The sequence below is a fragment of the Atractosteus spatula genome, chromosome 23, assembly GCF_055471065.1.
Source record: "Atractosteus spatula isolate fAtrSpa1 chromosome 23, fAtrSpa1.hap1, whole genome shotgun sequence".
NCBI classification, from domain to species: Eukaryota; Metazoa; Chordata; class Actinopteri; order Semionotiformes; family Lepisosteidae; genus Atractosteus; species Atractosteus spatula.
The window spans coordinates 16671394-16685321 of NC_142728.1; the positions used below are offsets into that span (position 1 = coordinate 16671394).

The 13928-nt window shown below is 48.0% G+C and overlaps 1 protein-coding gene across 2 annotated transcripts in view; it reads right to left on the reverse strand.

Annotated features, from left to right (window-relative positions):
* The window catches only part of mapkap1 (MAPK associated protein 1), a 93354-nt gene that overhangs the window by 60797 nt on the left and 18629 nt on the right, over positions 1-13928 (reverse strand). For both annotated transcript variants that reach the window (XM_088940366.1, XM_088940367.1), the window contains one exon: positions 2635-2807. In XM_088940366.1, coding sequence (XP_088796492.1) covers positions 2635-2807 — 173 coding nt within the window. The remainder of the gene's footprint in view (positions 1-2634; positions 2808-13928) is intronic.

A 13928-nucleotide genomic window follows, 5' to 3' on the forward strand; every position in this document is an offset into this window, starting at 1 on the left:
TTAAATTAATTAATTGCGAAATGTATGCTAATTGTTTAATTGGTCGTTTGATCTATATAGATCATTTATAAATTAAGTGAGTTGATTTACAAAGTTTATTGATTGGATGTGACAATGAATTATTTGGCTGACTACCTGATTTGCAATTTTCCCAATTAATGCACAAACCTTTCTAACAGGACCGTTTTTGTTACGAGCGCTCAAACCAGGTGATATACACCAGCGCTGTCACCACAGCAGTTATTTATTAAATGAACCGGGTAATAATGATGCATTAATATAAATGTAAACTGTAAATTTTCTAAATCAGCGACTTAAAGGGGAGTAATCCGATTGCATTTGTCACTATAAATTTCTACAAGTTTGCAGAACAGCTAAAGACACAAATCTACAACGAGATGCAAAAAAAGGTAGGTGACTCTATCTAGGTGAGGGACACATTTGCAGTGGCAATCACACCATTCCACCATTCAAACACGGAGAAATATTTCACAGCAGCCACCACACTCTGAGTAATGCTGAGCTCAACCAGGCCATTTGCCCTGCTTACTGAACAGCACCTTTCCAGAGACAGGCAAGTACATTTGAATGACTAATTTAAGGAAAAAGAAAAAAAGAGAGAAATTTTATGACCTTCTGCTTTGTCTGTTAAAACATTTTTTTTTATCACTGTCTCGCCAAAGAAAAAGCTGCAACCTTAAAAAATGACAAACTGCTCCAAAACACTTTTAAAAGCTTATTGCTCCATGTGCATTAAGGCTTATTTCAATATTTGTTTACAAGGCTCCGTGACATAAATCTAACTAAGATCTCTCCTTGCGTTGCCTGCTGATTTATGGCCGGATTTTAAAACGGGCTGCTGGAGAGGAACAGGGGGAGCCGCTGAGCTGCCATCCCTCATGCCAGCGAGGCAGAGAGCTCCCCCCTCAGACGCAGGAAGCCTGGCCAAGAACAACAGCACCTACGCTGGTAGCGGCACGCCGCATCTGCCCCTACAGGGAGACAGGGGCTGGCAACGCTACAGGCTCTCCCGGCAGTCCAAACTGGGGGGTGACACGCTGTTGGCAAAGCAGGAGGCGCAGCGATTCCCTCCTCCGCACCCTCACGGACAACAGATCGAGGCAGCAGCTGCGTCCCGCGCGGGGGTCCCAGTCACCGCCGGCCCTGGCAGAGCCCCCCCACTGCCGGGCACAGCGAGACTCGAGCGCTCCGGCGTGCCCAAGCACGGAGCAGGATCCTTCGCACGACACTGCGGTCCGCACCACATCCACTCCACAGATTCGTCTCTGCTAATGCCATTTTAAAAATGACTGACCTGTGGCTCAGGTGAACTAACTCAATGCATCGTCAGCCATACCGTAAGCTTCTAGAGCTCTGGTGTCCATCCTCGGACTCCCAACTCACTCCGGCTAATTCACCTGGAGATCTTGCCTCTGCTCACTAGGATGGATTCGTGTTCAGGAAGCTCTGAAGGGACATCGCTGAAGAATCGGCACAGCTCAATACGTACTGCTGGCAATGAGAGGCAGCAGTACTCCTCCACAGATGTGCGTCTTCAGCTCTTCTTTTATAGGTCCTCCCTCCATCTCCTCTGTGCTACGTCTTCGCACCTCCACAGGGAGATCTACACTTTTGAGTTTCACGGGTCCTGGTTCTGATCTGGAAGCCTTCGGCTGGCTGAGGTTCGACGTGCTGATCGCCCTTTTTCTGCTCTGCTTCCCGGGGCTCCATCGCAGAGGGCGCCAGGCATCGGCTGCACGGACTCGTCGGGCGGGCCGGAAAGGCAGTGGACGGGGCGGGACGCGGTCAGAGAGCCGGGCTGGGTGTCCCGAGGATCCTGAACCGCTCGTCCCGCTCCTTCCAGCGGATCCAGGAGGTGAGCCGCGACCTCTGGGATCTTCAGGAGCAAGTGCGGGCAGCTGAAGTGCTGCGATTTCCTACAGGCGGTTTAAGGCTTGGAGCGGTGGAACATTTTCACACCTGCGCTGCTGTGAGCCTGGCCAGCACCTGGAGGGGAGACCTCCTGGGAAAAACTAAGGTTGCTTGCTGCTGGAAGAGGTGCTAGCGGGACCAGTAGGGTTTTCAAGTCGGAAACGTACACAGTGAATAAGGGAGGGAGGTCTGTCTGCGCTTTCGTATTGAGACAGGCTGGAACAAATGACCAGGATCGGGGGGGGGGCGGTAAATAAACAGAAAAGGATTGTCTTCTTGCTCTCATGATGGATGGCGACGGGCTTCCCAGCAGCAGGGTTTTGAAGAAAATCCCGTTCTCCAGCTTGTTGTGATTTACGACGAGGGAACTGCTCCAAGACTCGGCCGTTCGGCCTCCCAGCCCAGCTGGGATCCTGCGCGGACAGTCGGACACAACGCCCGTCTTTCCCAAGACAAATCTCTTCTTTTCCATTCTCAGCAACACTGCTGCTGGACTTATTTAACCCTACATACATTATTTTGCACTTTGCAGGTTTTATACTAATTTTCCTTGGTCACATATGTTACTTTTTTTTTACAAAGTACCCTCAAATTGCTGCGGTGCCTGTGGGCAGGTACAACACACAGAGAGTCAGTGTGGAGACTCCAGGGCTGGAGAAAATAAGCGAAAATAATGGAGTTCAGGGAAGCCCCTGGCCTTACTTGAGCTTGGGCTCCCGGCCCTCGCTGGTATACTGCCAGCAGATGAGCCCGATGAGGTCGTGCACTCTGGCGTTGGCCATGGTGACCACAGTCATGGGGTGAGGCTTCTCCTGCACGCTCTGCATTGAGAGGTAGACTTCAATTTTTTTGGTTGCTGTTGTACCTACGTGGCCCTGTGGAAACACAAAACCAGACAGACAGAACAAGTCAATTTACACATTCCTCTGTAAAGATGTCAAGTTACCACCTGTACATGAACCTGAAAACACGCTTTCCACTTCATTCCAGCCGAAGAAAAACTACACTGAGAACATCCCTGTCTGGCAACACAACGAGACCATCAGCACCTCTGTCTTCAGAAAATATTTTCACTCCACACACACCAATTACAACCATCTCATCTGGACACCACAAAATAACACCCTGCACGTCTATCATATCTTATGGAGTTTCATTCAATTTTTTATTTTTTATTCAATGGTTCAGCTCAAATCTGAATCAGTTCTGAAACGTATTTCTGTAGCTCTACTGCAACACAGGACATCTAAATAAAGTCAGCACTGACGATAATAAGACTAATCCAACACGGATTGCATCATGTCTTAGAAATTAACTCACTTCTTAAAAATAGGGTTGACCTGGTTTGACAGATCCCAGATTAGCAGGTACCTAAGAACCATCAGTGCTATAGCAGAAAAAGCAGTTTGAGCAAGGTCATAACGTAGCACTTCGTTTTCCTAAAGCTGGTTACAAAAACACAACTCGCAGGCACTGCATTTCTGTAACTGTGCTGGAATCCAATACACATTAAACGTGAACAGTTACTGGTCTCTTCCGATGCCTTTTAAGTTGTGAATCTGACGGGACTGTCACAGCCATAGTCCTGCACTGTGCGTTTTGTCCAGAAAGTCACGACAGAAGAGGAGCCTTTTCAGTGGCTGGGCATCTGTCCCTGGCATGGCAGAGGTACCTACTGTGCAGTGCATGAGTCCTTTATCTTGCACCATAAAATGTCTAGAGAACCACCTGCTACATATAATTGCTACCTGTCTGAGGTGGTGTCAATTCATTTCTCTGCTTTGCTGCAATGACTGCTTATTCTTTTTTTTTTAAGAAAGTGTTCAAAATATTATCCCAGACATCATGAAAGAGTGAAGGATTTTTACTGTAATTACCGGGCCTTGAGTTCTGCTGCTTACTCTTACATCGCAACGTGGCCCAAAACCACATAATCACAGGCAAGTCTGTTTATGAGCCACCTACGGTGTTTCAGGGGAGGGAGAGAGGTGATCATTACAGTGTCACAACAGCAGCCAGTCGTACAGTAAACAGCCCAGGAAGCAGGAAGGAAGTGGAGAGAGCAGGCCAGCCTGGCTTCCCGATCAATACGGGCAGGAAGAACAGCGAGCCAGAGGCATGTGGGCCCCAGCTATTAACCAATAACAAGGCAAATGGCATTAGGATTCTACACATCGGTAAAAGTGTAGAATTTAAATCAAGGGATATTACAATATTAAAATTGTAAAACACACCAATAAGGCCTCATTTGGCATATTGTGTGCAACTACAATACAGAGACTGTTGTTCTGGAATCAGTCTGGAGAAGAGTAACCACCCACACTCCTGAGCATGAAGGAAAGTCACACGCTGGCAGGCTAAAAGACTGAATCATTCTGGTCTTGGACAGAGAAGACTTTGAGATTTAATCATCCAAGGCATTGACGAAGTCAACCCGGAGGACTTCTTCAGAATGAACAGCGAACTGCGAACGAGAGGACACGAATTCAAACCAAGTGGAAAGGTATTTCAATTTGAGATAAGGTGCCATTTCTTTACGCAAAGGGCTGCGGGAGCATGGAACAGGCTCCCCTGCCGTGCTGTTGGAGCCATGACCCTGGCTTCTTTCAAGAAAGCTGGGTGAGGCACTCGAGCCGGACAAGTTGAACGGCCTCCTCTCGTTTTTTTACCTTTCTTATGTCTTTTCATGACAACCCAGTGACAAAAAAAACTTGCTACGAAGGCACCAGAAACGAATCGGACACACAAATGCACGACACGATGCTTGGTCTGAAGATAAAGCAGAGAAAAGTGAAAATCAAGAAGGAAGAAGAGGAAGAACTTCAGATAGGAATTCAGCTCTTCGGAAACATATGGGGAGACATAACAGCCACACGTCCCGGGAGACCGTCTCTCAAAAAGGGGAAAGAATTAAATGTTGATTCTTTCCTTTTAATTCAAAACGTCCGTATCCAGAGACCGTTCAGTATATAAATAATTCAGGTCTAGAGGTGATCTATAATGGTAATGCCAAATTCTATACTAATGATGCAACATCAGTGCCAATTGATTTCAGTGGAGCATTTTTATTGTTCAGATGCACTTTTAAGGACCCCTGTCTTATTAAATCATATTTATATAATAAAATCGATGCAGTTAAAATGTTCTGGGAGGATTTTAACACCATAAGGATGAATTACACATTCTCAAACTCTATTAATTTCAGTGGTACATGGCGTCACATTTAGATTTAATAGAAAGTTTTTAATGAAGCCTATTGGAGAAGATATCGTTTCCTCCATTACCAGATGACGGATACTGGAGAAAGGTTACAATCCAGTCATTAACACTCTCTTAAATTACGGAAGTACTTGAAGCTTCCTAATTTTTTTCCGCCTTTTTCATTTTTCCCTGAAATAAAATAATATTAGGGATCTTGAATCCAGTCCAGGGGCAATTAAACATGATGATGGAGTGAGAAGGTGAGCCTGGCAGGGGAGACAGAAAACACAGGTGTAAATCAAGGAGGGTAATGTCATCATCTACCTCGCCCCACTTGTGCCAAGAGAAGACCCTCCAAGTTACTAAAGAAAGCTATTAAGGAGCTTAAGAAGCAAGGCTTCCTCACACAGGCAATCCAAGAGTATGTGGAGGCACTTCACACCAGCAATGGCACAAACAGGGTTTCTGCAGCTGGGCACCCTCTCCTCTGATTTTCACAGGAGCTCGATATCCGATATCCAGTATCATGGAGAAGTAACTTGTTTGCTCTGCCACGCCTCCTCGCCACGCCCACGCCTGCTGGCCCTGCGCTGAGCTGCCAGCTGCAGGCTGGGGGACGGTGGGGGGGGGTCCTGTCCCTTCTTCCACATCAGCTCCGTCTGCAAACAGCTGTGACAGGGAGGAACAGCGTGGCGACAGAATGCTCAATGCAACGAGCATTTATCATTCGGCTTCTTGGAAACAGGAGCACGCTCCATCTCTGTGTTCAGCTGCACGAAGAGAAAAGTTTGCAAGAAAGCCTTGAGATCATTTCCTCAATATGACTTAAGAGACAGGCCGGTCTGGCTCATCCAGTCATCCAGTCTTGGGACAGACTCCAGCTCCCCCACCACCTCGTACTGGGATAAGGCAGTTAGAAAACGGGTGGATGGATTCTGCCTCCCCCTGTAACATTTCACATATTTGTATTTTGCACAGTTTGCCTTTGAGTATGTATAACTGCAAGTCTTCCACTTTAAAACCCGCTATTAGCTCTCTGTTCAAATGCTTTGTAGGGATGTGGACGGTATCACTTTAAACACGAAGCAGGAGCAGGCTTACCAGAGACTAAGGAAAGGGGGTGAGAGCTTGACAGAGCATCTGAGAAATAGAGGTCACCCGCATGGCGCTGGCGGATTGCTGAGTGCTACAGAAGTGCGGTCACTGGGGATGCCAGTATATAGGACACTCGCTGCTAAAACGCAGCCACGCAGCCGAATGATCATCACTTGATCCCTCCTCTCGCGAGCGCCTGCCTGGGACAGAGCGTTCCCCGAGGCTCAGACTGCCGAACCCCCGACTCTAAAATGTAACGCCATGAAATATAGACACTGCGCCCCCCCCACCAGATCAGCGAGTGTTTGCAGAGCGCGACCGACGAGTCAAATAATCCGAGAGCCCCGAGCTGTCGCTCACAGCACAGGAGGGTGAGGTGGAGAACGCCGGGGCTGGGGCTGGGGCTGTGCCTGTCTGCACGGCAGAACCAGCCCCCTGTCCAGTACCTGGCTTCCTGTCACAGGAAAATCCGCTACCGCACTCCATTTCGCCGCAGGCACACGGCACAGATCGAACACCGACCTGCAGGTGTGCTTGCAGGCCAGGAGCTGAAAGCCAGGGGCAGTGCCCATGCGCGACTTTCCTTAAGAACAGGAGGCTTGGACCGATCCTGTTTTACCGGTAACTACCGGTGTCCAGCTCCAGTGTCTCTTGCAAAAACTCCCGTTTCATGTTCATACTGCTTTTTTGCTGCAAGATGCCTCCGTTTATTCGTTGAGAAGCTGGGGCGCGCACTCATTTCTAGATGATGTCATGCCATTAACCAAGACTTGTACTTGGGAAGGACTCGCGTGTAATATATCACCCTCAGCTCAAGTGCGAAGCTTTCCCACACTGGCTGTGCAATTATGGCGGGAATTAATTGCTTATCGGGAAGGTCGTCGATGCTAGTGCGTCTCGCTTTGTTTTACTCGGTTACAGGTGAAATGTAGCATTTTAGTTTACCGAAACAAGCCAATGCAACAACCCTAAGGGGTCAATACCTTCATTTATTGTGCACTGCCCTCCAAATGCAATGTGTGTGCAAACATAATATACACTCAAGCGTGACTTAGGGCTTCAGTCTACATCTATACAAATATAAAAGAAACAGTTCCTTCGTATAACTATAAATCTCCTACTTGACTCTAAGACATTAGCAGTCTTCCATGCACTGTTGCCACTATGCGTGTTCACAATAAACAGCAATAAGCACACGTTCATTTTCCTGCGGCAGCAGAAAAGTATTAATTCCACATACAGCAGTGCCCTCTTCCACCTCCAGGCACTCCATCAAAATTTCAGCTGTCTCTTTAAATAAAATATTTAACACCAAGTGTGGCTTATGAATAACACACATCCTATCAAATTACACAAAATTAAAATTTTCCCACCTCTGAACTCCGGGTGCTCTGTGCAATCAAGGCAAAAACGTGGCTTTTACCCCTTTGAATACTCAAACCCCAAACACAAATTCTCAGTGCGTTAAAACTGCCCGTTTCTTACAGCTCTACACATAACAGATATTTATGCACACATCATGCTTCGCTTTGAAAGCAGTAATTTTTTAAATGATGCATTCATTGTTTTTTAATAATAACGGGGAAAACAAAGTCGCTGGCCCTTTTCCTTCGGCCCGTAAATAATGATGTATAAAACGCTTCGTCTGACTGGAACACCAATAATAAAGTAATGCAATTTTATCAATTATATTTTTTGTCTTAATTGTTGACTTCACTTAGCGTGAGCTCTACCACTGCACAGCACCATGCTATTTTTCAATTAAAAGGTCCAGATGTTTTTGGAGGCTCCAGTAGACACAGGCAGTTATGAGAAATGCTTTATCTGCATTGTAATAATCACTACAACATCAGCTCCAGGCTGCATTTACATACTCATGTTTTATTCCAGCCCTCCTTCTAATGTACCGCTTAATTATACAGCTTGCAAGACAATGCCAGCCCGCCAGAGCCCGGAATTTATTTACTCTGTGATGCAGAGAGGCAACAACAACCTAATCCAGTCGCGCTCCAGACTGCAACCATCGCAGCGACGAGGGCCGGGAAGAGGTAGAAGCCAGGAAAATCAATAAGCTTTGCCATAATACACACCAACAAAAGCAAAAAAAAAAACACTTCGCGTAAGTGCACTTTATTGGGATTTTAAAGGTCACCGACAAACTAAATCGTGTTAAAATGAACTGGCTCTTGAAGAGAGACGCGGCGGCGAGGAGCTGGGAAGAGGTTTTTTTTTTGTGTGTCATTTTAATTTCTTCCCCCCAAAAAAAAATGCTCCAGAGTGAAACGCTTCCCCCTCTCGGAGAGATGCCCGAGGGAGCCGTCCGAGGGTCCGGACGAGCAGGCTCTTGCCCCTGGAGCAGGGAGTTTGCCCCGGGGCTCTCCACCCTCTCACACAGACTGTGCAAGCGAAGGGAGAAGGGAGGTGCGCCCTTGCAGGGGGTGGGGGGGGGCTGTTAAAAATAATGAAGATTTTTAATCAGAAGCCCTCAGCGAGCCCACATGCAGAGTTAGCCTACTTTCAGCGCTCGCTCCTGGCACATTTTTTATCATTTCTGAGGGAATAATAATGCTCCTCTGTTGTAGCAGAACAGGTAATATCTTCTGCACCACATACTACATACAATACATCGCTGGGAGCTAGGCAAACTTAATGCATTCTTAAATTTACAAATAAATAGCTTTTTTTGGGGGGCAGGGGAGATATACATTTCTATTAGCACGGAGTGTGTTCCAATCACTTATCTATTAAGCCAACCAAAAGAAAGCAATGTTGTTTATCTTGTAACGCCAGACCCCTTGAGAAGCTACAGAAAGGCAGCTATCACTGGGATATTTTGAAACACAGACCATTTCTTTCCCCACACAAGAACTTCCTGGCACTCCAGAGGAGCCAAAATGCACTGCCCGCCACTACTGCTTTCCGACTTGCAAGTGCAGTAACTGCAGTACTGAAGGGGCTGTCTAGGAGAGAAGGCACTGGTCAGTTTACTTCATCATAATGAGTTTTTACTGCCTCACTGTGATACCAGGGCTAATGGAAGTTGCACTGCCTAGACACTTGCTTCTCTGTAAATTAGTGCAGAAGGTCTTCTCCAAAAACAATGACTAATACTGCACTTAATCTTCGAAACGTTTAACTTACATGAAAAATATCTCAGAAGTAACCAGAGTGACACTGATGCATCTAGGCAATGCAGTGCTGCCCATTCATCACCCCCAATGCTGAATTAATCTTGATAGCAAAGACACCAAATTACATCAGCGGGGGTTTCACACTCAGTCTTCTTCCACCAATATCTGAAACAAATTTTTGGTCTGTTAACATTTAATCACCCACCTCTGCTGCAGAAAGAATCGGATCAGAGGGCTTGGAAAAAACGTGAAGGATGAGATCAAAGCGTAAAGTATAAACACCCAGCTGCACTCACCAGATCGGCCTGCTCCTTCATATTACTGCTTTTTAAAGGAAAGACTAGTTTTGCTTAATCTCAAACTGTATTTCAGTAACATTTTAGGAATTTCACTGACTACTGGACTTTTATAGCTTGACATTTAAACAAAAAATGTTCTACATTAGGAGCCACATTTGACCTAAGAATTCAGTAAAGCACAGAAATCGTGCCCTTTAACTCCATTTTTTAAATAAATGGATTTAAAGCCTCGCGCTTTGAAAGGCATATTAAATATTAAGTATTTTGAACTTTTCATCATCCAGGCTCAAAATATCTTTTTACACAATTTCTTCTAATAGCATTCTCCTGAGAGCTGGACTTTGGTGGAGCTGTATGATCTCAAAAATAAATATATAATTACATTTGAAGATATGTATCTCCCCGATGCGCTCATCTTTCCTGGGCGGTTAATATTAGTCAAAGGAACATCACCAAAAGTGGGTAATATATAATGCTCACAGAGCACGGATAATACATATTTATGCAACTTGATCTGATATATTGTGCTTAAATCAAACAATTAAAAAAACGTTCTTTGAAATATTAACAGGAGAGCAGCCCTAATTAATAGGAGGGCTTATTTGTAGCTGTGCGGGACTGCTGACGACACCAGCATTAGCGGAATGACAGGCTTAAAATATCGGGAAGTTTCTCAGCTTTTGGGTGCAATATTTTAAAATGCGTCACCATGTCACTTCCTTAATGTGCTTAATAGATTATGGCACATGGCAAACTAACAAGAATTTTTTAACGGATGGCTTTTGTGGCTTTGTGTTGGTGATTAATTAAATAAATAGCCGGTGTTCCACAAATCATCCCCTTAATTAGTCCGCACACGCCCCCGGGGCTCGGGTACCTCCGGCTGTGGTGTGGGGGCGACGGCGAGGAGGGCGTGGCGGGGCCCCCCCACCCCTCCGCAGGCCTGGGCGCGCAGGTGCCAGTGTCAGCTGGAGCTGCTCCGAGCGGGAAGACGTCGGATTTAATGACACTCGCCCCTCGCCCCACAGGAGGAAGGAGCAGGGGGACGAATCAGGGAGGGGGAATCGGGGAACTGGAACCCGCGACCCACACTGCAGAGGCGCACCGCCTCCGAAGAGCTTCTTGCTCAGAAAGCAAATGCATCTTCCGAGCTGAAACACCGAAAAGCAGAGAATGACTCACAGGGCGCAGCTCAAGGGCTTCGCCAAGACTGCAAGAGCTTTTAGCAGGGAATGGCACACGTGAATTTTAACGTCCGCCTTATCTCTCCAGCGGCAGGAAAGCACAAAATTCCCAAAACATTTCAAAAGCTGTCTGGCCCTCATGGAAAAAAGGCATCCACTGTTTCTGTTTGTGAAAGGGTGAAAGCCAGTGACCCAAAAACGGAACTCAATTCTCACCAGGTTCCGATTTGCTTCTGCAGCCTCTTTTTTCTTTTTGGGGATTTTTTTGGCTTGACCTTAAAACCGCAGCAACATCTCCACACCGGCGTGGTCTGAGCGAATCATCCAGAGGTCTCTGGCGGCGAGGTGAATTATGCCCAGACGGTTCTCATCCCTGCGCCCGCGGGAGCGCCGAGGTCAACATGTGGTTCTGGAGCGCCTCCGCCGACAATTATGTGGTTCAGCCAGCGGCTGCGACCTCTGACCCCGGCCCGCGTGCACCGCTCACCACACATCTGTAACGGTGTGTCGGCTCAGGGAGGTGCGGACGTCTTTAAACGGATCTGCAGCTCCCCAGATCCCCTGGTGCTTCTGCTCCCAGCACGAGCAGCACAGCCCTCGTCTTCGCTGATAGATGCATCCTTTGAGGACCCCCACCAAAACCTTTGAGGACGTCCCCTTTGCCGAGAGAGGACCTACAGAAGGGACGCAGTTCAAGAACGGCCTTTTTTATCCCTGTCTCGGTTTTTAGGTCTGCATTGATAAAAGCCGCATCTCCGTTCGAGAGCAAGGCAGCCCCTCGCTGATCCAGATCCGCCTGCAGAAACCGTTCCTTCGCAAGAATCACGGAAAACCCACGTCGTGCACGCGTACGAGTTCCAAAATATCATTTCTCTTACTACCGCTGAGCTAGTTGTACAAAACCAGTAATTACATTTTCATACACGATCAAAATTGAGCTGATTGTTGCTCAGGCCATAAATTAAACACGTACACTTTTCCACCGGTTTCAGACTGGTATGGGTCTTTCCTCTGAATACCCTGCAGCTGCAATCTCCATCATAACACACATCTTCAGAGTATATTTCCGGCGGCAGTGCAGCTCAGGCCCTTGCTTGTCCAGCTCGTGCACAGATGTTTCCAGATGTCGACAGCCCCTTGTTTCATCTGCCCATCGGAGCTGAGCACCCTGCAGCAGCTGGACTGCTGACCAGTCCAAAGCCCCACAGCTCTGCACACTGGGCCAGCAAGATCCAAGATGCTTGGCAGCGCAAACAGGGCACTGTGACTAAACCACCGCGAACCATCAACAGCTTTCGGAAGCCCCCCCCCATGCACGGTCCACAGAGCTTGACATTCGCCCAGCTATCCCACCTCAACGCACTTGTGACCCTCATCTCTGCTGGATCCGACAGGAACACGAAGCTGAAGGTTGCTCCAGCTTTAGGACACGAGCTCCAGCAGGCTGACCGGCTCCTCCGCAAGCACGCCGGGAGGCAGGGGCCCGGATGGAGGCGTCAGCCCGGCGCAGCGATTCGGCCCCCGAGCGAAGTCGGCCCGACGCGCCAGGGCTTTCGTCCGGTCCCGGCTCCTGCAAGGGGAGCCGCCCACTCTGGTTCGGAAGGACTCCTCGGGCACTGCCCACCACCCCGCAGCTGGGCAGCGCCTCCCCTCCCAAAGGAAAAAAAAACCCACCGCCCACCCTAACGGCAAACCTTACAAAAGCCGGCACAGACATTCCGAACGCCGCGCTTCCTGGGCGCCGCTTAATTGTATCTGTGCATTAAAGAGAGTGCTGCCGGGTTCCAGTAATAAGCAGGTAAATTCTCCAACGGATGGACACACTTGAGACCGACGTGTTAATTTGATGCAACTTTTGCACTGACAATGTGTGATTAATTTGTTCCAAGAGCGGCTGCAGCTCCTGGAAGTGACAGTTTGAAATGCTGGGCTCTTTATCCACAGAGCCACTTGACACGCCTTTAGCCCGCTGTTTTGCTAGGACCACTGTTAATTTGTAATGAACTGGCTTTTCAGGGGGTACCTTCATCTTTAATTCTGTCACTGCCAGCTCCTTGAGGAAAATTACCCGTTTCCTTCAGCGCATTCACTGCCAAAGGACAGGCAAATTAGAGGGCCAGGGCGGCCAGCCACGCAGTTCGTGTGCGTCTCCACACACTCACACGCGTACAAGCACACCGACAGCTCACGGCCCTCCAGATCACTGCACCAGCCCTGCAAACCACAGAAGTAAGACAGCTGGATATTAAAAAGAGGCTTGTAGTGCCTTGCAAGACCGCAAACCCATCTACAGGCGTCGGGACGGGCTGGTGCCCCTCCCAGCAGCTGGTGTGAGCAGATCGGTGGGTGCGGCTCTGGGAGAGGGCCTAGCGCAGGAACCGCTCGCGATGGGAACATCGCTGGGGTTCAGGAAGCCCAGGAGGCCCAATTTGAAGCAGCACGCTGCAAAGCACGTTTGGGGTTTTACTTAACACAGAGGGAAATCATGATCTTCATGATCAGAAGAGCAGCGCTGTGGGCGAGCCGATCTGAACCGCAGGAAGAATGGGGAGACTGCACTGGCGCCTTGCTGTGGTCGGAGATAGAGAGATTTAAACACGGCACGGTTTGCGAGATCATTTCGCACACTTTGGGTCGGGAGAAAAGGCGAACACATAAATAACACACGCCTCGGCTAACGCCGGTGCCTTTTAGCGGAGCAATCATTTTAAAACCTGCTTCCGCGCATTTACAACGCGGTTTTAAAAAGCTTCGCTCAAGCATCATACGCCACTTGCACGTGCATTAATTAATGCATTCTTGAAACAAATAAGAGTAAAGGATCGTTTTCCTGAATATGGATGTCGGGAATCTTTCCCTCAAGTTATTTCACATTCTGATGTTTCCAGAGTGATTTTCTGAGAAACGCGGGTTTGCGGTCGGCACCTGGAGGCTGGGCCGGAAACACGAGGTGAAGGGGGTTGGACATATACACTGACACTTGACTGTTCTGTCCTTTTTTTTTCCCCCAGTCGAAAACATGCATTTTTTAAAATTGACACTTGTGTTATCATACGCAGTGACTCAATGCTCAGGCATACCGGCAA